Raw genomic sequence first — 26,161 nt, 5'->3', positions numbered from 1 at the left:
GTTGGGCTGCTGAGCACGAGGTCGCGGGATCGAATCCCGCCACGGCGGCCGCATTTCGATAGGGGCAAAATGAGAAAACACCCGTGTACTTAGATTTAGGTGCACGTTAAAGAACCCCAGGTGGTCGAAATTTCCGGAGTCCTCCACTACGGCGTGCCTCATAATCGGAAAGTGGTTTTGGCACGTAAAACCTCATAAAAAAAACTTTATTATATCATGTTACCACAACCAAAAATTATTTTAATCTGCTTTGTCACTGTTACATAACAATTCCATGCGAGATAACACATCACAATGTTCAATGTCAACTTCCGTTACCCGCTTATATCTTCTGTGCCACACTGTTCTTAGGATATTTTTTTTTCTTCTTTTGTGACAACGAGATCTGAGTACCTACTATGACGACTTTCGGTTTTCACTTAAGCAGGATCTTATCTAAACGCCTGTTCACGGGACGCTGCAACGAGAATGCAGTGCGATTTGTATTGTTTCTGGCATCCTTCCAAACGGCCTGCAACAAAATGTTGACTCATTTGGGATCATATATCGCCTCACTTGGCTAGAATCTAGGCAACAAGCCACCATGGTTACACAGTAGCAAGTGATACATTTGCGCATGACGGCATACTACGAAACAGCGACGAGATTGCTTGGAGAATCTAAGCATGTGCTGCTATCGTCCTCGCAGATTATATATTATATATATGCACGCAGGCAAGAAATAAACGAATACGAGCACTGCCTATCGACGCCATGCAGTTAGACCAAACAAATACACTTCGTTTCTGATACTCCTTACTTCACCCTTCCCAGAATACCGAAAACCACGCCACCCAACGCTCCCTATGCCATTTACAGAAGCGGCATGCGAGTGCGCCTGGACGCACAGGAACTGAAGCAGTCTCCCAGCAGCCAAACAGCCGCAACATGCAGCACAAGTTGTACAAATAACAAAATACATTTTTATAATACATGGCAACCTGATCTAAGAGCAATGAACCCGCCGTTATTCGGACATTTCTCGTCAGACCTAGCGCTTTCGCTAAAGTGAACGAAAATAATTGTTCGTTCTAGTTATACTATCTTGTCGCATCTACTTCAAAACTGCGCACTGAAGTAGCATTATCGGATACGTTAACAGTGCTACGACACGCCCAGAGACTAACTGCGCCCAAATGTAGCCCAAATCAAAGTAAAAGCAAGACAAGCAACTCATTGACGGAGATACTCGGTCCGCGCACAAGAATGCAGAGAAGGCGTGCTCTTCCTCGGAGAATCGGCATCCGATAAGTCATGCCGTGCGGACAGGGCATCGGCCCAGTAGCTGTTGTGACGGAAGCAGCAAGAGTGGCGACAGGGCGAGCACAAAGTTTGACAAGGCGGTACCCGTGCTAGCATAATACGAAAACAGGGCAAATAGTTGTCCACTGCGGAAAAGATATACATCGTTTTGCAGATGCTGTACGCGATTACGCATAGAAAAAGAATGAAACCTAGAAAGAGCGGCAGAGACGCAACCATGCCGGAAGTGAAGGTAGAAAGCATGAAATGTTGCTCTCGCCTCCGGTTGGGCGTGAGCGGCGCTTTCTCAAATGCAAGAACTCTAGCTCAAGCAGATACTGTGCTAAAGGTCACAACTCATTCACAAGCGTGCATTTCCTTCTCAACGATAGCGCGCTAGAACACAGTGCTCAGAGCTACCATGCGAGCTCTCCTAATCGAACGAAGTCACATTAGCGAGATGTCCAAACAGTTAGGCCTAGCACACAAGGAGGCATTCCGGCTGACCAGCTGACTTTCACAGTGTACGTTTACGTGTAGACAGAGCGATTAAACTTGTTTAGACCATCTAGTCCACGTGAGCGCGTTTCGAGAGAGCTGGTAAGAAGCCAGGAAATTCAACATTTGCTGTACGGAAATTGGCGAAAGTAGAGGGCCCACTTGACATTTGAGGATCTCCGATACGCTCAATCACGAGCAAATTAGCTGAAGGACCAACTAAGACCGATCGGATGGACTCGCATACCTTTAGACTGTTGAGGTCGATGTCATCCAGACTGCAGTTTACACTCGGCTGGGTGTGCGCCATGGCGTTGACCGCAGCGAGAAAGCCGATAGGAACAAAAGATCTCAAGCGCCCCTCGGAGCCTTCTCGGAGGCTCCCTTGCCGAATAAAACACGGAAAGGGACTCCGGGCGGCTCGAGCGTACCAATGTAACGTCACATTAGTCCTACACAGTCACTCAGGCGAACAGTGTCAAACACGGCGTAGTTTCAAGATTCTCATTGCAGACGTTCACACACACCTCACCAACACAACCGGCCGTCAATGCTCACTCTACAACATCCACCACTAACGCAGCCTGCTGTGATGATTTCAAGCCTTTCCCCGCCTCCGCGCTTGCCCTCATAAGTATTACGACAACCGTTTAAGGTCGCTGCATACACTAAGTTTACCAAACTTATATTTCAATATTACCTACCTATTGTTAAACGTCTTTTAAATTTTAATTAATAAAAGCCACAATTTTTGAAGGCACGCAAACGAACAAAAAAAACCGCAGAACTCGCATGAGTAACGTTATGCTTGCAACCAGCAACCAAGAAACAAGCAGCTAGTTTCGGTTTCTAGACGCGCGTGTGCGCGCACGTGCTTGTGCGGCACAAAGCTAAACTGGCATTCACTAAACTCTGAGCGAATGACGCTGTACGATGAGTTCAAAGTCATTACATCGATTAAGACGAGCTTTGCGAATATCAGGTGAGCGCGTTCATTCTGAGATCAGGGGGCTCACAAAAGCCGCAGTAGCGTTCATTGCTCGTGCCGGATGGGATCCTATTTCGTCGTGCACAATGTTCATGTCCGAACACTATAACCTGAAATTTTCCCTGCATCGCGCCGTTAAACCGCTCAACCAGTGCGAAAGAACCTTCTCCCAAGCAGTGTGCAGTAGGTATGGTGTCATACGCCTCGCGCTTCGTGCACTGGTGTCTGCAAAGACTCGTGTGTTATCGGTGCCGTCGAATTGAGACGTGCAGTCATCGCGACAATAATTAATATACTAGCTGTCTGGTGTTTATTGGGGAATGGTGGCGTACTCATTTATGGCTCCAGATATACTCGATGCTATCGGGGGCAAGTGGCACGAAGATGGTGTGGCCGCGCCGGTTCTGGTCGCGCGCAGCCAGTGGCACGCGCTCTGCGTGCGTCGAGCCTGCTCAGCGCCGTCGGTCGTGCCAGCTGGCCAGCAAAAAAGAAGACGGTCTCGAACCGCAGGTGAGATCTTTTTCTACTCCCTACGGGTGCTCTGCCTCGCACTAGAAAACGAGAAAGAAAAATCCGGTGTCCACTAATTATATAGTCATCTGGGCGGCCGTCGCGACACTGTATTCTATAGCAGAAGCCATGCGTTGATCTTCTTGCTGCTCGGAGCCTTCCGTGCTTGTCGACGTGGGCTAAACGGATGACCAACTCTGCGCTCGCGCTTATGGTTTGTCTCTCCGTCGGTCAGCTAATAAAGTATGTCTAAATTGTAATTGCACAATGAATCTACGGTCTGTCTTTTTTTGCCGCAGAGTTGACCGCGTTTGTCTACTTCCGACAACGAGATGCGTCATCCATTTTTCAGACATCGTTTTTCAGCCGCTCAGCTAAAATCCATCGAGTCTGCGCCGTGCAAATCGGCAAATGTAAATCATATGCGTGTGCATATGTGAAGGCACTGAAATTTAGGTTACATACAAGCGTCATATATTTTCTCTGTTCCAAAATCTTCGAATTTTTGCGCGGCGACATATTCGTTCGCGCATTACCTTCTATTAGCATGCATCGCCCGGCCCCAAATTCTGACAGCGCCTGCGGCATATCTTGATAAATAGGGCGCGAATAATTGGAGGATTGATGTCATAGTTGGCAAGGTTTAATATTCATTGGAAGAAAACTGGCGCAGACATATGATCGCAAAAGGTAGACTCGCCATACTCTGACAGGAACATGTGCACATTTAAATTTTGTTCGAGTGAAAAATAAAAAAACAACAAAAAAGTGAGTCGGATGGTGCATATGTGCATGGAGGAAAGTTAACCTATGTAGATTTTTTTTTTTTGATGGCTCTTGTAAATGTTGAGAACATGTATGATTGTGAATGAAGAACAAAGAACGCACTTCCACTGGAGTCATGGTGATGAAGAAATGATTAACATCACGGTTCTCACACATGTAAGAGTGCGTGCAAATAGCCTAAATAAATCTGCCAGTGGCCGACTTGATCCACATTCACTGAAGATCAGCGTGACCTATCTGGCCGCTTACATCGAATCAGCAAAGTTGAGTGGCCAGCCAGCCTCTACACTTCAGGTTTTAATCACTTACTAATGTACATTGAATGTTTTTTCTCTCAAAATTTTAATGCATCTACAGTTTGCAGCCACATGAAGAACCGTCTTAGTGGTGCATTGCTAGTGCTAGATTACGCTCACAATAAGGTTTGTAGTTCTTGTGTGCCAGTTTACTAGGCCTCCCTTTTCTTGGTGGACTTCAGTCTGGAATTTCGTGTTCAATAAAGCAACTCTCTCTCTTCCTCTGCACGCGATTGTCAACTGCAAATGAAAAGCTTTCAGATCTGTTGCAGTTGTCATCTAAACCTTCCAGTCTTGTGCACAACGTGATATAGAGAAGTCTGTTGTTAGCCATCACAGCGCAAGTATAGTCAGAAGTCAGCAAGATGTTTGTTGGATGTAATAATATACTATTAACTTCAACCATATCAGCGTTACATAATCGATTTTTCTTTAATACCATCCACACTTAGTTTTCCTAAAAGCTCTATTCAGACATTCCATATGTATGGCCACTCGAGTGTTGACAGCTTTGATGATTTGAAGCATGTAATTAATTACTAAAAGGTACAAATATTATGTACCATATTAAAGCTCAATTGCTAGTTCACTCTACAAATATGATGTAGGCAGGAAGAGATGGGCATCTTTTGTGCATGGTGTTTCATTATTGCTAAATAGAAACTGTTTCCTGTGTAATCTTTCCCTCACACTCTTTAAGCTTGCTCAGGTGAAAATGATCAAGCTAGTAGTCACTCTGCATTATTCATCCATTCCCACTGGCTACAGTCTATAGCTGCTGCAAAGAATAAAGCTGCTACCATGGGAATTTGCCACTATAGATAATCTATCACAGAGTCAGCCATTTTTTGTCTCGAAGAATATTTCATTAGATTAAAAACAGCTTGGCACACCTGATTAACAAGGGCATACCTCTGTAGCTTGAGCAAACAAAGTAAACCAGAGGGCAGTTGCTTCTTATAAGTTGGTCTGAGCTAACATCTTCCTTTTCTTCTGCTTTACTCTTTATGGTGTCAAAACAGCCCTTCACTATAACATATTTTGTTGAGTGAAATGGCAATGAAGCTGGTCCACAAAAACCTTATGAGGAGCTGCATGTGCAGGTTGACTCTTTGTATTTATCCATTATCAATTCAGCACCTTGAACTCTGTAGATTTTATCTCTCTGTGCTGCCATCATCTTTGTGCTGTCATCATAATTAATAATGTTCATTTGTGCAAGTACAATATGCACATAATTTATTTGTCAGCTAAGTTCTATGCGAAGCTATAACAGCAGTAATTTATTTTTTTCACTGGCAGACCCCTGATTTCTGGCCGACCCACCCTCTGACAAGCTGAGTCTTGTCACCCTGTGTCCAGCCTCAAGGCCAGAAGCGGGACTTGGTCTGCCGGGGAATATTCACCATTCAAAGCAATCATGACAATGAATGGTGACAGCATGCAGGTACAGCTTAACTGACGTTTGCACACAACAAATGTGACGTTACATTGGCTCACGTAAAATGTGGAAAGTGTTCACATGTTTACTCTGTTTCCTTTTCCTTTGAAATCTTAATATTACAGATGAAGAGTGTCAGCTAGTGCTATGCATGACACAGGTCACACTGAAGACATTAACTTTTTATGTTGTTTGGTTGGTTAAACGTCTATTTCTACAGGATGTTATTGCATTTAATGAACATATTGGAGCCAAATGAATGAACACAGTGACTCTTTATTGTAGTACTTGTTCCTACTTTCTTACATGACATTAAACTGAATTATGTGCAGAAAACTCTACTTCCCACTTCTACTGTGGCACTTTCCTCAAATTTTCAGTGGTCGATCGTCCTCTGAGACTCTGCATATGCTTACTGTGCAGGACCTTGTGAGCACACCACCAATGCACCTGATGGACTTCTGCTCGATGCCTGTGCAATATGAGTGCGTAGTTGCACCCATGCCCACACACTATGGGCCTTCGTCGGGTGCTGCTGCTTCTCAAATGGCCACACCACCACAACCTCCATTTCCACCAGTGAATTCGGTGGTAGGGCCAGCACACAACACACGCTCCAAGCGGGCCTCCATGGAGTCATGCATGCGGCCCCAGTGCTATGTCTGTGGCAAGAAGTTTGAGAACCCCATGCATCTGCACACACACATGGAGCTTCATGCACCATTTACGGGGGAGGGTCAGCCAATGGTGTCTGGAGACAACAGCAAGATGCCCCCACTGTCACTGCTGCCCAACCCACCACCACCCCCACCACCACCACCGCCATCTCGTCGCAGCTCTTCAGGCAGGGGCTCCCATCAGGGAACACTGCACTCCTGCTACATATGCACCAAAAAGTTTAAGCAGGTGCATGCCTACAACTATGGTCAAGTTAGCTACTACATAGTGGCACATATGTGCTGCAGCCATGGTCTAAATAGCCCAAGCTTACAATCTTCTTTGTTGTGCCCAAGCTGTACTGCATGCTCCCTTCGCAGGACAGTAAAAGTACTACATGATGGCACTTGTAATGTTCATTTTAACTGGCTACTCGTATCCTGCCCAAGACAATGTAATTTCTCATGAATGCAGTGGAGATATCTGCCCTTCTTAACACTGCTAGCCTACTGAGCAGTCATGCTATAAGAATTTGCATATCCATGTGAGGATCTTTTTCCCATGCAAAGTTTTTTTTATTTTTCTAATTACAGAGCCGAGAGATGTTAAGGCCTTTAGGAGTGAACATGACTGTGGTTCTGGTTCTACAATTTCACTATTTGTTACAGCCTTATGTACAGAAAGTGATGTTCAGGAGGAGATCAACAAGGGCATTATTTATTAATGCATTTTTTTGCACTACAGAACTTATAATGAACTAGATGCATGTGCAGCTCTAGTAAGTTCCCCTTGGTCACATGATGTGGACATGAAAACCTGCATCTCAAATATGAACACAAAAACCCAAGAACATTCCTCAAGTCCCCCACAGTTTTTTCATGTCGTTTTAGCACCCATTGCTGTCGTTACTATCAGTGCAGTGATTCCATGGTTCTGAGATAAAGCTTCTAAGGCTTGTTCAGGGCAGACTTGAACCATCCTCAACATGCATGATTGTTTTCTTTTCTTGAAGGAAACATGATGATGATATTGGCGACAGATGCCACGAAAGCCGGAGAATGAGGCCTTAATAACATGTGTCATCGTAAAATGAACAACAACTCAAGTAGCCCCCCTGTTGAGCTTTGTGGTGGTGGTGGCACACAGGTGGGCCACCTGAACAACCATGTGCGACTTCACACGGGTGAGAAGCCATACGAGTGTCAGGTGTGCAAGAAGAAGTTCACCCAGAGTGGCCACCTGCTGAGCCACACGCGCATGCACACCAACCACAGGCCATACGAGTGCAAGTACTGCAACAAGAGCTTCACCCAGAGTGGCCACCTCAACAACCACGAGAGGCTGCACTCAGGCGAGCGGCCCTACCAGTGCACCGTCTGCTCCAAGCGATTCACCCAGAGTGGACACCTGTCCAACCACATGCGCCTCCACTCGGGTGAACGTCCCTTTGAGTGCCAGGTAAATGTGCCGGCAACTGCTTTAGCAGACCTGCTTCCCCACTAGCTTTCCTGTAAGGCCGTTTGCAGAGCTAATGGTGGCATGGTCAGTTGTGCATTCAGCACATACCTGCAGTCATGCAAATGCAAATAGCAGAGTGTGTTGTGGCGAGTGTGTAGTTTTTGTGCAACCAAGTGAAAGTGCTAACATGTATGACCAACTGCGATGTGTTGCAAGTGGTGTTTATTACACATCAGAGTTCGTCATACAGCTTAGTGCTCTTTGCTGCATGCCCTACAACATGCCCAAACAGTCACCTTAGTGAGCTGCTTGTAGGTTGCACAAAAATCGTGCACTCCGCTGTTTTCATTCAAGCAACTGCACATGGTACATGGTTTGTGCATTTTCTGAGAGATATATGTATATTTTAATGCCGGCTATATGTGCCTGCAATAGTAGCAGCCCTGCTTCCCTAATTGTAAAGCTAGCTTTCCCATAGGATAGTTTGCCAACTTAATGGCTCATATTTGCATTGTTTGTACGTATTCTGAGAGATGTAAGATGTAGGCACGGCTCTCATGATGAAGCCACTTGTGTCAGACAAGCACTGGCACATGCATTTTGCACATCTTTGTGTGAAAGACTTGTGCAACATCTAGCCAGGCAAATATGCGGTGAAGAGCAGTGCGATCACAAATTTTGAAAATGGTCTGTTAAAGGGCTGCCAAGAGAAACAATAAATCACTTTAGACAGCATAGCTTTTTCAGAACTTTACTTGGTGCAAGAAAAGTCTGTTAGATGAGACAACAGGGCCATTCTTTAAATTTCATGCCCAACCCACGTACATGCTTGCGATATGAGTGTGACATTTACTGTTTTGCTGTATTTACATGTAGTTGACCAGTTTTTCTGAAGAAAATGTTCCCAAAAGTTACCAGGTTAAGCCATTTTGTACTTTAACATGCAATGCAATTTTTCTGTATTGATAAACGGTCATTCCACCTCATGGAGACAATGGAAAAATTCATGACATCATAGACAGATGGTGCTGGAATGTGAGGGTAGTGTCGCCACACATATTTCGTTATTGTGTTCTTTCTAGCTTTACCAGGACTCTGCTTATGGTAACACTGAACATTTTGGTATTCAAAAAAGCAAAAGCAAAATTTACCAATTTAGTTCAGGTGAGATTTCCCTTCAGTGCCCTTTCGATTGGCAAATCTGGTGTTTTGTTGAAGTCCCTGAATGTCAGGGAAAGATTTACTGCACGTCATGCTCTGCTTATCATTTATGTCAAATTACATGGTCACGTGTGTGGTATTTTGTTTCTGCACATAAACATTTCCCATTCGTTCATTCCAACTCAGCAAATTGACCCTGCTGAATTCCAGGAAGAGTCTGAAAAAAAAAGAAAAGAAGTCACTGTCATTTTCACCAGTTTTTAGAATCTCTTTCTCTCTCACACACACACACACACGCACACACGCACGCACGCACACACACACACACACACACACACACACACACACACACACACACACACACACACACACACACACACACACACACACACACACACACACACACACACAACACCACCAATAATATGCGCTAACAAACACTACTTGTACGCAAAAAAGCAACGCCATAACATCTGCAACATGATTGCCACCCCACATGTATTGTGCTGTGCAACACAGATTTGGCTCAGCTGGCTGAGGTACTTCAGTGGCTTGGCTAGCACCTTTAACACGAAATAGTAACTTTAGAATTGAAATTGTCATAATATGTGTGGTGGGTAGGACCCAGTGAAAATAAAAGGCTGTGTCAAGTTTGTTTTGGTATGAGTCACTGTGCCAGTGTAGGCCCATTATGCTATATAGGCTGTTGCACATATTGCTTTCCGTTTTGCCAAGGGAAGCAGCGCATAATTTGAGTTCTATAATAATGTGACAAAAAGCTTTCCTTAATAACATCATTATCACAGTGCAATGCTGTGTAAATTTCATCTGCAATGAATAAGTGCAAGTGTAGGTTAATTAAGACTGGAAAAGATTGACATATTTATGTCTGGAAAGCTTAAAACATTCTAGTAGATTCGCAGATTGCAGATGCATTAGTATATTCCAACTAAGAGAAGGCTTCGAAATTTAAAGAAAAAAGTTTTCCACTCATGATATTTTGATGAAGTTACCTTGAATAGCTAGCATAAAAAAGCACTGCTGAAAAGGCGTCAAATTGTGGCTCCTGCACTGCGCTGAAATTGTTGCAAATGAATTGCGTTATGAGAAATGTAAAGCATTGCTTTTTGTGCTGCTTGCTTACTCGTAACGTTATGCAGTGTGCAGGTAACGAGTACATGAATGCAAGAGATCATGAAATAGATTTTGTGAAAGGCACAACTGACATCCACCCAATTTGTAGCATGAAGCTACAAATATATTTTGGTGTTTGGCTATTTAGTGTTTACCAAGCCATAAAAAGCTGCAGCTTCTAGCACGAAATGTGATGAACATGTTTATGTTCAAGGTGCATTTTTTAAACTAAAGCAAATTTATCTACTTTCTCAATCAATTTCAATAACCCAGCATTTGGTGACTAGCTCACTGTATTTGCATACATTTGAAACTGCACATTTTCACGCAATTGAATTGTAATGTTGCTCAGGTCGCCATGAAAGTATAAGCATGCATAAACACATTTAAAGGACCCCTCAAGCACTTTGAGCTTGAAAATTTGTGATGCAGTGGTAGCTGGGCAAGCCGCGCTCCCTTCTCGGAACACATAGCTGGCTTTCATCATACTGGCACTCTCGTTCTTCAATTGACCAGTCAATAGCTTTTACCCTGATAAGTCACACACATGACCCTGCTGGCATCATAATATGCAAAGAAGGAACTCGAAAAGCCTGGAAAAGAGCTATGAGATTGTTTTTTTTGAATTTGCAGCTTCCCCACAGCTTGTAGCGCTGCCATAGTTCACCAAAGATGATTGTCATTGCACAATATGTACGTTTATTTAATATGTATTCAAAATATTAAAGGTGGTTTAGGGGCCCTTTAAACACACTGCTGTATTTTTTTTTACCTTAGTCAGATCTTCTGCCATTCTACAGGCATGCAGAGGCATCCCAAATGGTGATGCTTTAAAAAATGCAAGGAACTAGGTGACTGACTCAGACAAAAGTGAGATCAGGCTATAAGCTGATATTTTTGAACTTGCATAAGTTCCTTGCTTGCAATATTTCCGAGACAACAGTCACAGGATTAAGCACCAAGACATGGCATAGTGATTACCGATGACTACAACTAATGTTGGCAGTGGCATGCAGTGGTAAAACAATCTTTGCCAGTAACCTTAGTCACTGCTTAGAAATTTGTTTTACTGAATCACACAAATTAATGACTATGTGTTCAGCATTGCAATACTTATCCATCTCCATGATTTTCCCTGACTGAGTCACTGTTTGTATTCCCTCGTATTATGGCAAGACACCACACCAAACAAAGTTTCAGCACACCCTCGACTATGTGGTGACGATGGTTTGTGCTTGGACATGCCTGACAGGTGTGCACGAAGACCTTCACTCAGAGCGGGCACCTGAACAACCACATGCGCCTTCACACGGGCGGACGTCCACACTCGTGCCCGGTGTGCCAGAAGCGCTTCACCCAGACGGGCCACCTAAGCAACCACATGCGCATGCATACAGGCGAGCGCCCCTACGACTGCCTCATCTGTGACAAGGCCTTCGCTCAGAGTGGACACCTGGCCAGCCATCTGCGCTCACACCAAGGTAATGGCTGACAGTGGCATACCCACCAACAGGCAAACATAAAAATTTGCAAAAATCGTGTGGACGCAATGCTGAAAAGGGGAGACAGAAGATAGGAAATTTTGTTTTTAATTTTGCCCCAAGCACACACCTCGTGGGATACACACATACTTTATTAACAATGGTTTACCTTTAGATGCAGAACACAAACACCTACAAACTTGGAACAGTATAATATGACAAGCAACACAGTTCCCTTAGACCATGGTGATTGTTCTTTAGTGATTTTGCTGTTGCTGATTTTTACGTGTTTCAGGAACTTGTCCGAATAAACAAGCAGGTGCCACTCTGGTGTTCTTCTATAATTGAAAAACGTTCAATGGTATGATCGGAGACCAATTAGTGAAACTTTTTCGTGAACATAATTGATCTTTTGTAAGAGTTGATGAAACATTCGTAGAATTGCACGAGCCCAAATTCGTAAACTTAAAAAAAAAAAACATTGTGGGAGTTGGCAGGTATGCAATGCGTACTAACTCCTCTTATGTACACAGCATATAGGTTAGAATATATGAGTCAGATTCTGTAGCAATATCTCTCCCAATCCGTCCTGCAATTATGCTGAAAATGTGGCAAGTTGGTTCTCATTCATCATTGGAAAGCACTGTCATAGTGCTGCTTTCCAGTGATAAACTGATGCGTTCTCTTTGGCTTTCATAAAGAGGTTACTGTGTGTGTAGAAAATGCATGTGATGGAACATTGGGCAGCATGTCACCTAAAATGTTTTACAACGCACTGGGAAGTGCAGTGAATAAAATGAGACTAGTCAGCACCACACAAGCTGTCAGGAAAAATAGAAGAAAACACTCTGTATTCATGGTATTTCTTTTCACATTCAAAGCAGTTTGATTGTGAATAACACTAGGTAACTGTTTCTGATATCAGCATTCATAATCTTAATAGACTCATAGCATGACTTATTTGGCAGCACAAGGACCAATATTTATATTGCTGTGACTGGACATGTGTGTTGACATATTAACAAGGCAGAAACAACTGTAACTGGTGAAACGAGACACATACTCATAGCAATTCCTTCCTTCACATGCCCACCCCTCATGACCTTCAGGGACTCTTGAGGTGCAAATAAAAAGTAAACGAAAATCTGTATAGGTCTCGTGCATGTTAATATTGTTCGTGATAACTGCAGTATTATTGTCATTATGAAATATACTCGGAGTGCAATCAAAACAAGAACGAACATCGAACAAATTGAGTCTTGACATTGATGTCCAGATAATAAGAGCCAATTTTTATTACCAATTTACGCCAGAATACAACTTGGGGGAAGTGAATGCACCGCATCTTTGCTGGGGTATGCTTTTTCTTTTTTCTTCCTTGGTATGAAAATAAACTTGCTCATGGCTTCATTTCTCCTCATAGGCAGCTGCAGAGACGTCGTCTCCAGAAGTTCTTTTTATGACTCGCTTGTTCTTATGCATGTTCACATTTCTGTTCAACGTTATTGAGAGACGAAAACTTTGAGGAGTGTAGATAAATGACAGTGAAATATCCCAACTGAACTTCTTAAGGAATTCATGCAACAATCATCATGTTCAAGTCTCATGGCACAATAAATGAAGATGCAAGTGGCATCTGATCACAATAATTCCATGAGGCACGAGCCTGTGCTGTTATGTATGTGTTTGGTTATTTCTCCTATGCTACCATTTCATGTTTCTATGCTAAAATCTGTTATTCCTAGGCATGGTATTCTGTGGCATTTTGTTTATTTACTGTGCATAAAAATTATAAATGCAAGCAAGCATTCAAGGCATGGTGAACAACGTAAACACCTGCACAACACAATTGCCGCTCATTAAGAAGCTCTTGGAAAAGCACTTATAGGAAGTAACAGACATTATCTTAGTTGTTAAAAAAAAAAGTTGCAAACATCCACTAATTGTTTCCCTTCCAAGCCGTCCTTGGTAGTGTTCAAAACAGTACCATGATATGAGACAGTGTTGTGATGATACTTGGCTTAAGAGGTAGGTCCACCATTGTGATCTTTTTTTTTCATTTATTTACCTACATGTCTTCCACATATATTCTCTTCAAGCTAGTTCTGCATGTCTTAATGAGCTAGATACGTTTCCTGACATGACCATTCTTAAAGTAGCTTAATGATTTGATGACTTACAGTTTCGAACTATGTGTACTAGTGCAATCAACTGAAGTTCTTGTAAATATAATCCAAACATGCTTTACCCTGTTAATCAAGAACCACCCTAGGAAGCTGAAACGGCTCAGCTTGACACATATTTTTGTAGAAACTACATAAGGAACACTCCTTGCTTTCCTGCAGGTCTCACCTTGGGTGCATCAAGCACGTCCTGCACAGGACGAATGGGCGGCATTCCACCACCACCGCGGCCAGCGCCACACATAATCAAGTTGACTCCAGCTGCTCAAGGAGAGGAACAACAGCAGCAGAATGAAGAGAAGCAACAGCAAGAAGAGCAACAACCAAACCAGCATCAGCAGCTGCAGCAGCACATGCTGCAAGGTTTGCCCGACACCATGCATTCAGATGAGACTCCCCAGAAAGGAGCTTGGAAACCCAGTGAACAGAGTGCAGGCATACAGATGGCTTGCAGGCCTCCAGTGGTGGTGCCACACGAGAGCATGCCAACTTTGGAACCAGTGTTGGCATCTATGATTGAAAGGCAGCAGTGCGGGATCCAGGCTAGCATGCCAGGAGATGTGGTGGTGGTGGAAACGCATGCTGGCGTGCCACACGAAATGCAAGTCGAGGTTCAGAGGGACTCTCATCACCCTGGCAAGTTGGCCATGCAGCCTCAAGATGTTGCAAACATGCGGGCTCGCATGCAAGTGCACATGCGTGCAAATGTCTCGGCTGAAATGCAGACAAGAGTGCAGGCAGAGCTGGAACCGCACCTAAACTGCCAACTAGACTTGGCACAAGACCCGAGGTACCAATTGGAGTCTGATCCACCTCTCTACCCACAATACGACTCTGAGACCGAAACTGATGACAGTGACAACAGCGACACGGAGACAGATCCGCAGACCCTCTATGACATGATGAACATGTCTAGCACCAGCTTAGAGACTTGACAGCGGCTCACTTTAGGTCACTTTATATGGTAATTTGAAAAGTTGCACCATACCACAACTGCCTAGTAGCTGCTGTAGGAAGGAAGCAAAACAAGGTGAAAAAGTGCAAGCATTTGCAAGGTAGTTCATGCAGCAGCTGAACTTTGTAGTGTCTGGATATGCAGATGCATGTAGAGTTCCCTGGACTGAAACATTGTTTTGACATTTTAAATGTTGCTTTTTTTTTATTATGCACTAATAAAGCTTAAGCTTAAATTTGTACAAAAAGCTGCCTATAAACACGACATGTATTTTCACAAACCTCTACTATTAATATTAAACAGCCACAGCAAAAATTACCAGCCAGCGGACAAAAATTTTGGGCATAATCTGCCTTCATGCTTTTGTCAGCAAGCATTTAAGAAGCAGCATGGCATTTTTTATAATTATGGCTGCATGAGACATGTAGTGGGTTAGCCAGCATTTTTGTTGTTGTTCTTGATAAACGAGATGGAAATGTCACACAGTGTCGCCCACTATGTGATGACTTTTGAACCAGCTCCTCAAATGTAAAAAGGATTTTTAACCAAGTACAAATATGTATATATGCACAGGAACATGCTTTGCACATGCAGGTACCACATTATATGTAGTCGTGCAACATCCATCTCCTACCTAATGTGTGCATGCCTACACACACATTCATACATTTGTTCTGTCACATCTGCAGCAAGTTCTTCAATTTTATGACAAGTGTATCTGTACCAGAAGTCTTCACCAGACTACAGCTTGCTGTACCATTTGTATACTGACTACGTTAAGTCTTCACCAGACTACAGCTTGCTGTACCATTTGTATACTGACTACGTTTTGTGACTTTCTGATCAGATTTGTCGCACCAATGTCGTCATCGTGACAATAATAAAAATAGACTGTGCAGGCACTAATGTGATTTTTCTTTCTTGCTCTTTCCTCTTTCCATTTGCAGCTAAAAGCAGCAGTATAGTGTCATTATGCCAAGAACCCCACCAGCCTTGTCATTTGAGTACATGAGCTGCCCAACAAAGAAATCAGGTATTACGTGCCAAGCATGCTTTCTGCTTAAGGGACACGTCACCAGGTTTGGACCTTGGAAACAGACAAACACAGTGCTTATATCACATGCTGACAATCATGCCTGCAAAGTATCAAATTGCTGCATGGCGTGAAATGACACGAAATTTCAAACAAAAGCCAACGTTCTTTTCCTCTCGAGGGAGCCCCGCTGCCTGCTGGAGAATCAAGGTCACAGGCACAAATGAATCTATGTTAGGCACTGCCTACATGATCAAATAATGGCATGTGACTATGATAAAACATTCAATGTAGAATGCAAAACCACTACTATAAGTGCACCACACAGTAAAAAAGGAAGAGAGAAAAAGCAAATTGTGCAGATTCCACGCACTGCGGGAATCTATGTTATGTGAAGCATTTTGCAGGCCAACCTGCTATCCAGCATCATTTCAGGTTCCACAAAGCGTCACCAGGTGGACAAATATGTTTATGTAAGGTGAGGAGTTGTGTGTGTGACAAGCATGTGTGTGATGACTGCAGCAACACGACAACGGTGATGTTGACCGTGTGATGGCCATGGCACCCTTTTAATTCCAGCTGTTTGATGCGAGTTTCAACATGCCAATTGGTCGGTTTATACATAGTGGCAGGTACTAAACAGGCGTAAGCAAGAAAAACGTAGGTTTTGATGTCATCTGTGACTATAGGTAAAACAGTAGAATCGTACATAGCTATGTCTATGTTAAAAGGTTGATAGAATTTGTACTCCAGTGGAAAAACATTAAAACACATTCGACTTGGTTCAGTCACGAAGGCAGTACAATGTCGCAACTTCTACAAAGCATGAACTACATTGAGAAAAGGACCGAAGAATGTGGGCTGATCCTGAAGGTGGGGATGAAGTCTCACACAGCATCAACAAGCTCTCGCAAGGCAAGACTGATAAACTGGCATGTGATGCACATGCCAAACATCTCAAAAACAATGTAGCTGGATTCAGCACAGGAGAAGAATGCACACAATTCTATCCCCCCTCCCCCCTTTGTTTTTGAAGTGCATCAGGCCACTGCGCTGAGTGATAGAGGTTTGATCCCACTATCAGTGTGCGATTGATTCCAGCCTCTTCTTTATTGAAGAGGCTGGAAATGAAGTGTTACGGGAATCTACCTTCCTACCTACTAATTACAAAGTGCCTAGGAGGAAAAAAGGAATTCTTTGCATTAATAGAAGGCCCCAATGATGTAAGTGCGGTGTAGTCCATTGCCTTCGGTATCGGAGAAAGCAGGGAAGGAAAGTTGCTTGCGGAAGCTAGTCAAGGCAAAGGGAGAGATTGTCCATGTTTGCAGTGAAGCTCACCTCCTGGCAGCATGGCACAATATTTCAACTTCTTCTATCTCCTTTAATCATGAACCAATGTGAAACATTCATGTTGTAGGACACTCCTAGGACAGTACCTCACAACTTCCAGTGTATGACCAAAATTGCCATTGGGCCTGGTGAGGGGCTGTTTAAGGTGACACCAAAGAGGAATACTAAACTGTATTAGTAAATGACGCTTCTGTTAGATTTACCTTGACCACGTTGAGTTTTCTAACCAGTGCTAAAATCTGCATGCACGAGAATTTTTCAATTACATCCCAATAATTCTGATACAACCACCATGGCTAAGAATTGAGCCCATCATCTTGAGCCGAGCAGGATGCCATAGCCACTCAGCGCTACTGTATGTTCTCAGACAAACATGTGGTTTCACATGCATCACAGCATCAGCGAGTCTACAACCACAAGAAACTTGTGGTCCCCTGTCTTATAAGCCTACAATGTAAAAAAAAAAAAGTATTTTCAAGTTGCTTCAACATAAGAGATGGCCCTTTCTAAGTTAGGCACAGATACTTATAGTTTTCCATGTAATATAAGGTAAAATTGATTTGTACATTTGTGGCTAGTTGCAGAGGAGAACAGTTGAAAATTTCAGAGGCTTCTCATTTGCTGCACCACTGCAGCTCGGCATTGCTTTTCTTGCTCGCTCTATTTCAGTGAGAAAAGCCAGTAGCTTCCAGGGGTCTCTGCTTGTAAACAGTGATGTGGTGATGCAACATTCGTGAGGTTGGTAATTGTCATTCAACAAGACACACTGGTGTCACAGCCTGCTAGAGGCTTCAGGAGTCACTAGCATCCCTTTTCATACCGTTCATTTGGAATATGTACTTTCAAAACTGATGGGTCTGCTATCTGAAGATCAATACTGTGCCTCTTGTGCTTGCTGTTACTGCACAAGCTTTCTCATATATTTAACAATCAAGACATACAGTGGCAGTTTTATAAGTGAACTTACCATGCTAATCATGTTTTTCATGACCAGGCAATGATTGTTTCCTATTAAGTGAACATAAGCAATTAATTTATCCAGTGTATCACACTATGAAACAGGCCATTTAGTCATCACCCTTGTAAGAATTTTTTTATGGGTGCTATGCATAATAGGCATAGCACCCATAAAAAAATTCTTACAAGGCATAATAGGCAGTCCTCAAACTCTCATCGGTTAGCAGAAAAAGAAACAAAGGGAAGAACAAGCTGAAAGGAAATGCTGGACCTTTTCACCATTTTGACCCTCATAAAGTAATGCGGTCGCCCTTTGATGAGTTGCATGTTTTACGCTCCACATAACCCAAAATTGGAAAATGATTATACAAACGTGAAAATGCCTAATACACAGACCAGAGGAGAAGCGGATTTGAAGCATTCACAATGTGATTGTAAACAGAGAGAGGGAGAGGGAGAAAATAAAAATGAGCAAGAAAGCCTTATCAGGAAAGGGGATACACTCTAGGATTGCTGCACACTAGATTATGTCCACATACTCTTCCTAGTGTAAAATACCATCTCTAGTTCATACCATCAGATGAGGTTGATGAATTTCACTAAATCCAGTGAGCGATTTCTGATGATGTTTCTGCTTTCTTTCCCTCTGAGTGAAAAATAATGGTAGCTCAAACAACTTAAGCTTTCAGTAAGCAGCATTTATTAATGCAACTAATCATCTGCATCTGAACCAGCACGTTCATCTTCCTCCTCTTTCTTCGCATCACCAGTGCCCTCGGGCCTCTTTTCAGGTCCTTGTGTGAACTCACCATTGTGCAAAACCCAGTCTTGAAAGCTTCCAGGATACACCTTGATTCTGTTGGAAATAGAAACAAAAGTAAAAAGAAGTTGCGGTTATGTGGACAGCAGAGTGCTCTGTTACTCGAAAGTACTGATCACTATAAACTGTCTGTGTAAATGTGTGTCAGGGTGTGTGAACTTATGCCATTATTAGAAGCAAGTTAGCACAAAGTGCTTATTTACATTATGAAATATTTGGCAGGACCCATTTCATGATGACTGTCGATGGTAATGCATTTAGCATTGAATCAATATAGCGACACACCATGTTGCCGCCAGCAAAATGAAAACATGTATAAGGGGTGCGCTGCAGTGACTCCTCTTTCACACTTCCCCAAGAACACTCGTTGCCATTTACCGGCACCTGTGCGTGCGAACGCTGAGAAATGCTTAATGCGGCAACCAGGCTCGCCTCTCGCGCTTCTTTCTGGACACGCTGCACCATCTAGATGCACTGCCGAGAATTCCACATCTAGTCTCAGAGACAAGGTGCGTGGCATGCCGGTGCCTGTGAATGCTGAGAATTGAAAAATATCAAAATAATTTATTTCCATGATGATAGCTGCTATGGTCTTAATTTTCCTGGGCTGCAAAGAAAGCGCGCAAGATTTTAAAAAGTACCACATGACTATGCACTTTAATGGCCATCGGCATAGGTGTCCTCAAACATGCTACCAACAAAGGAATGATGCTGCATGTGTACCGAAGGCATGAATAGGCCACACACACACACACACACATAAAAGAATGGGGGGAATTACCACACCCATCACTTCCTATACATCGCCATCTGCCACCAAAACCTCCTCATCTTTTACAAAGGTTCAAGAATCGCTATGCGTTCTTTATCACACACCCCATCGTTCAAATGACAAGATATCTCGGCAAAAGTGGAAGCCAGGACTATGGTATTTGATCCATCTTTGTTGCTCAAGGCTGTTCACATCATCGGTCTGCATGCAGCATCAATAATTCATTCTCTGCATGTTTGAGGGCACTAATGTCCCTGTGCATGAGCACACAGTCATGTGGTACTTTTTCAAATGTTGCCTGCTTTCTTTGCAGCTAGGAAAAATTAAAACCACAGCAGCTATTATCACAGAAAAATAATTTGGAAATTTCTCAATGAGATCTACTTCTGCATTGAAGATGTTGCATTTAAATTAATGCTTTAGAAGTTGGTTAATTAATTGTTGTTCATTAATTACCTAAGCCAACGAAAAAGTAACAAATTCAAAGTAAAATATACTTTGAATTGCTCAAGAGGACAGTGAATAATATTAAGTCAGTTGCATTCTTGTAACTCGCACATGAATTTTTTAATGTTTGGCCTGACTTAGCTGAAACGCCCTGTATGTACGCATTGTCACATATACAGTGACCCAAGGTGGTCTTATGGTTGCTTTCAAACCATGTTCCCTCTGCACAGGAGCTCGATGCACTACGCATTATACTATGGACTATCTAGTGACCCAGGTAGGTGGGAAAATGGTTAGATACATAAATAAAGCATGCATAGATATATAATTGGCCCCCAGAAAGTGTGTGAAGTACCCTAAGAATGCCAATGCATTAAAAAACTAATTTCACAAAACCAAGATACGGACAGGGGAAGTGAGATGCACAAGTGCTAAATTATTAACGCATTAGCATTCTTAGGGTACTTCACGCACTCTCTGGGGGCTATGTTTGTTTGTTTGTATCCATGTATGTTTGTATATAGCAATTTTCCCACCTACCTGGGTCACTGGCTAGTCCGTGGTCAAATGGGTAGCACATTGGGCTGCTGTGCTGAGGAAACATGGTTTGAACCCAACCATTGAACCAACTTGTGTTACTGAGCATGTGGCAATGTGTACATACGTGCCGCTTTTCAATGAACGCCTTTCCCGGCAACTTTTTAGCAGGCTGCACCACAAGTGCAATGGGTGTGTGCCGCTTTTCAATGAACTTCTTGCTGGCTTGGTTCACTGAGTATGTGCCACTGAGTGTGTGGCCAGTGAGGGAATAATTCTCAACGTTTGCAGGCACTGGTCCGCCACACTTCTCGTCTCAGAGGCCACGTACACATTTCTCAGCAGTGCCACTAGATGGTGCACAGTGTCCAGAAATGCGAGAGAGGAGCCCGGTTGCCATACGACGTGTTTCTCGGTGTTCGCATGCATCGGCACAGCATGCATGTTGGAGGCCATGTGCATGCTTTGTGGCGATAGAGCTAGATGGTCCTGATTGTTCTTAGGGAAGCACAAAAGAGGAATCCCACTGCAGTGCTCGCCTCATAGATAACCTGTTTCGACAGAAGCAATATGTTTCGTCACTATACTGATACAATGCTAAACGCACAACCGTCGACAAACGTCATGGGGTTCGTTCCGCTAAATGTTGTTTTTCGTCATGCACCCAACATGCCCAAACTGCTCTCGTCGACTTATTACATTGTTAACATTGTGCTGATACAAGTCGCTATCACCATGTTTCTCGCACCTTCCTCACTACTAGTTCCGAGTTTAAGTAACTGTCATCTTACTCTTTCTATATTCCTCAACTTTCTCAGAAATGCATAGGAAGAAACTGATTTGCATCCTGTTCTCTCAGGAAGCAGGTGAAGAAAATCATGCTACCAGTCATTTTACTGCAAAAATAAATTTTTTGGCCCAGCATCCCCACTGATGTACAATTATTTTCTCTGGATGAAGCAGGCAAGTATACCGCATCCAAACATGCATTCAACAAAAAATAAACCACAAAATGCCTCACCAATGCAGAATTTCAGCAGAAGATAGCCACAGACCTTTATGGGAGACATTTGATAGGTTTTACAAGAGACCTTCACAGAAAATACGCAGCAAAATATATAATGTAACTAGTGTATATGGAATGGTATCCCATATGCAATAAAGAAAAGTAAGAACATTTCAAGTGCCTTGAAAAAGTCAGATTAAATAAGAAAAATTCAACATTGATATGATGTATACACAGCACCATGTATTGTTTACCTTGAAAACATTTTTGTTTCTTATTGCACTGTTATGAATGTTGTGCATATGAGCACAACATGCCTTCGAATTCTTGCACACATGTATGCATCTACATCTCTGAGCAAAGGTATACAGACCACAAGGTTACTGAAAGAAATGAATTTCTTCATAATTAACATGCCTAAACTGAAATTAAGAGTACAGTGGAAAGTTTGCAATGCCAAGTTTGGACTGCATTCCTCAATTTCAAGTTACAGCCACAGGCAGAGAAGAAAATCGGCTTTATGGCGCATTCTGTGGTTCGTGTACTTTTTGCTCATGGGTGCATGTGAAAATCATAGTTCATATTTTTTTTTTCTCAGTTTATCTAGTATAGAGCCCATACCAGACACTTGATCAACGTTATTCGCACACCACTTGAAACAAGGACTGGGGAACGACAGACACATGCACTTGTGTCTGTCGTTCCCCAGTCCTCGTTTCAAGTGGCATGCAAATAACAAGGATCATGAATTGTAACCAACGAGCCCAAACCGGTATCCTACTCAGATACTTGAGTTAACAGAATACCTTTATACAAATCGCATAACCCAGTAACTAGCGGTCATGATAAGTGCTCACATGAAATACATAGCTAAGTTGCATGTATATTTTGAGAGTATAAGAAATTAATTATTTAAAAAAGATGCAGATGTCAAAAGAATGCTATGGTGCACCAAAGGTCTGTTTTCGTACACTGGCCACACCCGAACATGCACAAGGTGCTAACCTGTAAAACACAGCTTTACAGCATGCTACAGAATTTGAAGGACGATGAACTGAAGGACAAAAGAAGACAGTGATCATGCTTAAGACAAGAAATTAGCACTGTAGTACTCACAGCAAGCTTTGCTATCCATAGCCAGTAGCCTCATTTACTTTTATGTGCTCTTCCTAATATGTAGTTAAAGTAGGACCTCAAGAAGCCAAACTGGCAAAAACTCGTTTCTGTAGTGTGTTTGCAAGGAGAACTGCCATTTTTGCCCTTGTTGAACAGTGCAAGTTACCTTGGACTGAAAAATTTGCTCACTGCATATGCAAAACTTGCATCATTCTGTCAGAAAGTAAAAAGGTTGTCAGGTCAGTCTTGTCTAGTGAGCTGTCTCTCTGAACAACTTCCTTTAAAAGGCCTCTTAATCTTGATTCATAAGACATTTTGCTCTAAATGGCAACTATTAAAAATGCCAGATATTAAAAAATAGCATTGCAGGTGTTTTCCGAAAAGTGCATCATCAAGAAAATTAGAAACACCAGCAAAGCTCCATTGCGTGCTTGCCACCACTCCCTCCCCTCATAGCTCAACCTTGCCCCCAACATGTTTTGGCATATGCCATCAGCATGAACTGAAACACAAACAAGGAAGAATTATTTGGTGTACTTTCTGCATGACAAATAAAAATGTGGTGTGTTTACGATTCCTAAGCAACACATGGGTTACGAGAGATGCAGTAGGAGAGATACTCTCGATTAGGTTAAAACCTTTGCAGTTCTTTAACATGCACCTAAATCTAAGCAGACGAGCATTTTTACATTATACCACTACATGAACATGGCTGTAGCAGCCAGGAATCAAAGCTCTCATCTTGTGCTGAGCAGAAGAACCCCATAGCCATGTACCATGGCAGGTTTTTCTGCACAGTAATTATTTATGCAATATGTGATTGCTACTGCTGGGCCAGAGGATTATCCTTTACTGCTGTGTCTGATCATGCTGTTGGGCAAAATGATTGCTAGCGCCTAATTCATCTACAAGAAGTAAGGCAACATCAGCTGCTGGACACCAATTAGTTGACTGAGGGACTCCAGGATGTATGTTTCCAAGGGAATGGAATGTGACTTGTTCTGATAGTGTGTGACTAGCACACCTGTACTGCCGCCCATTTGTGGACTGGTTGCATGCAATGATTGCAAGAAAGCGCAAGGTTGTGGAGTGAGGCTAGCAAGTAGCAAGTGACCAGAGAAGAATATTTATGGTTGTGCTGATCCATCATTAAATAAATTATGCCTGTCACTGCTGTCTGTAAACATGCACCTTAGTTGTTGAGGCTATGAGGTCTACTAATGAAGGGTCAATGATTGCTTTATGGCTAGTAAGGACACAAAGTCTAGGCAACATACAGCTGAATCTCTAAAACAAACAAAGTTGCATCCAATACATGCATTCTTTATATCCAATGTTCTTTATAAGCATATATTCATGACATGCTGATATCGGTGAGAAATATCATAAGTTTACTTTGTAATATCTTATAAGTTATTATATCCCTGTCAGTTTTATCAAGGTTCAACTGTACTTCTGCATAAAGTGAACGGTTGTGTAGGTCCTTTTCATGAGGATGCTGCCATCATGGGAAAATAGTGCCATACAGCTGGGCTTAGCCACCATTTGCAATGATTCGATTATGAGGCATCGTGTAGTGGGGTACTTGGGATTAATTTTGACCAGTGGCATAGCCAAGGTGTTCCACATTGGGCACATGATGCTCCCCCGAAATTTCTGCATACCAAAATGCTACCTGCCTCCCCACTGCCTCTGGAAAGATCTCTGTCACAAACGCTACCACTTAATAGGGTATATGCTTTGCTACACAAATTTCTGCAAAGAACTGTCTCGCAGTTAATTGGTATTTACCAAAACATGCAGACTGGAAAGGTATGCATAAGAAAATACTGATTCCGCATGCATACCTACATTTCAAAATATTACTTTCAGGCATGTGCTGCCCTGTATGCAATAATTACATGCTGCATATTATTGTAAAGTTGTAACAGGAGAGTTAGCTTGCTTCAATCACTTTAATTTTAATCAGTTTTACAAACATGCGCTATACAATACACTTGCAGTTCGTGATTCTTCTAAATTGACCATCTTGTCAGAGTGAGAAAATTTCGATTGAAGCTAGAGAGATTTGCACGGCATGCATGCTGCTAAAATGCGAGCCGACTTGTGTGTCAGGATGTTTAAGATGATCCTGACTTGTTTCTCTGCATAATGCGCCTTGATTACTCAATATTCATGAGCCTATCTGGAAGCCCTCTAAGCTCACTTGTGATAGGTGCCCAGTTCCTGTAGTTTCTCTGCAGCCATCACTGCCCTTCTTCCAGAGCGACAGCTAAAGATGACATCTTTCTTGGGGTCGGGCTTGTCAGCATTGTAATGAAGCTTGAATTCCTCAGGACGCATCGAAAATGCTTGCTGCACATCTTTCACTGCAATAATAATAACAATAAAAAACACAGTAAAGGAATTGAATTCATTTGAAAAGACAGAAAACCTAACTTTCAAACAAATTATTTCTGGGATATTGGGCCCATCATTTTTATTGATAAAACTGGTGCAAATAAAAGAAGAAAATGGACAAAGTGAAAAAACAGAAACTGCTCTTTCTGTTTTTTAACTTCATCCGTGTTGTTTCTTTTATTTTTGCAGCACTTTTCCGATTCTAAATTAGGAAGCTTTACAGTGAAAGAGTTATAACGAGACATAAAGGCACAATTAGCCTTTCAAAATACATACCTTCAGCCTTCAGTGCCAACGTTGAGTGAGCAGGCACTTTACTGTATGTAAAGAGCTTTGAGCTCATTACAAGGAGCTCTTTCCTCTAACAAATAAACAAAGCAACAATGCAGATCCCACACACTGTGGGAATCGATGTAATTGAAGCTTTCTGTGCTGTTTGCGTTCATTGACAGTATTTGGCGGTGATGTCGTTGGCATACGACAGTTGGCATAGGCGGAAAGTTGTCTTTTTCACAGAGGGGGCTGGGGCCCGACCAGCTTTTCAAATTCCACACGCGCACGCACGCACGCATGCACACACACACACATTTCTTGCACTTGCAAGAACTTTGTGTGACCTCGAAGAATTGTTCACTGAAGGGGCAGCCTCATATGAGAATTTACAAGACCTCATAGAAGGAGACAGTTCAATTTTGCAGCCTGAGTCATCTTGCACAACCAAGAATCTGGCATCTCTCAGTGGTGTAATCTTCCTTTGTGTAACTGTTATATACTTCGCTATCACTAATACTGCTTCACCTTTCTGGTGAAACTGCAGCCTCTACCTCTTTTTTTTTCTTTTTCTGTGAGTCCAAGTATAAGCGCTGCTGCACATGACTGCTGTTGATTCTGATT

At 42.6% G+C, this 26,161-nt stretch overlaps 3 protein-coding genes across 14 annotated transcripts in view; 1 reads left to right on the top strand and 2 right to left on the bottom strand.

Moving 5' to 3' along the window:
- The window catches only part of msn (serine/threonine-protein kinase msn), a 115,042-nt gene extending 112,669 nt beyond the window's left edge, over positions 1-2,373 (bottom strand). For 4 of the 6 annotated variants that reach the window (XM_050189269.3, XM_050189270.3, XM_050189272.3 and 1 more), the window contains exon 1: positions 2,027-2,373. In XM_050189269.3, the coding sequence (XP_050045226.1) occupies positions 2,027-2,089 (63 nt within the window). In that variant the 5' untranslated portion in view covers positions 2,090-2,373. The remainder of the gene's footprint in view (positions 1-2,026) is intronic. The other 2 variants (XM_050189273.3, XM_050189274.3) reach the window with 1 other exon arrangement.
- A 289-nt stretch (positions 2,374-2,662) lies between these two features.
- LOC126542276 (uncharacterized) lies at positions 2,663-15,731 on the top strand. The gene is made up of 6 exons (XM_055077137.2): positions 2,663-3,277; positions 5,662-5,806; positions 6,224-6,706; positions 7,604-7,915; positions 11,463-11,691; positions 14,037-15,731. Exons 2-6 carry the CDS (start codon positions 5,780-5,782, stop codon positions 14,807-14,809), a joined length of 1,824 nt encoding a protein of 607 aa, XP_054933112.1. The 5' UTR covers positions 2,663-3,277; positions 5,662-5,779; the 3' UTR covers positions 14,810-15,731.
- Positions 8,653-26,161, bottom strand: part of LOC126542285 (rhodanese domain-containing protein CG4456-like) — a 31,983-nt gene continuing 14,474 nt past the window's right edge. For 4 of the 7 annotated variants that reach the window (XM_055077146.1, XM_050189294.2, XM_050189295.2 and 1 more), the window contains exons 4-5: positions 25,074-25,236; positions 18,847-19,025 (exon numbers count right to left, since the gene is read on the bottom strand). In XM_055077146.1, coding sequence (XP_054933121.1) covers positions 18,881-19,025; positions 25,074-25,236 — 308 coding nt within the window. In that variant the 3' untranslated portion in view covers positions 18,847-18,880. Of the gene's footprint in view, positions 9,294-18,846; positions 19,026-21,766; positions 21,801-25,073; positions 25,237-26,161 lie in introns of those variants that run through there. The other 3 variants (XR_011892756.1, XM_055077145.1, XM_055077147.1) reach the window with 3 other exon arrangements.

Source organism: Dermacentor andersoni, chromosome 2, assembly GCF_023375885.2.
Source record: "Dermacentor andersoni chromosome 2, qqDerAnde1_hic_scaffold, whole genome shotgun sequence".
NCBI lineage: Eukaryota > Metazoa > Arthropoda > Arachnida > Ixodida > Ixodidae > Dermacentor > Dermacentor andersoni.
This window is presented reverse-complemented; position numbering and strand designations above follow the sequence as displayed.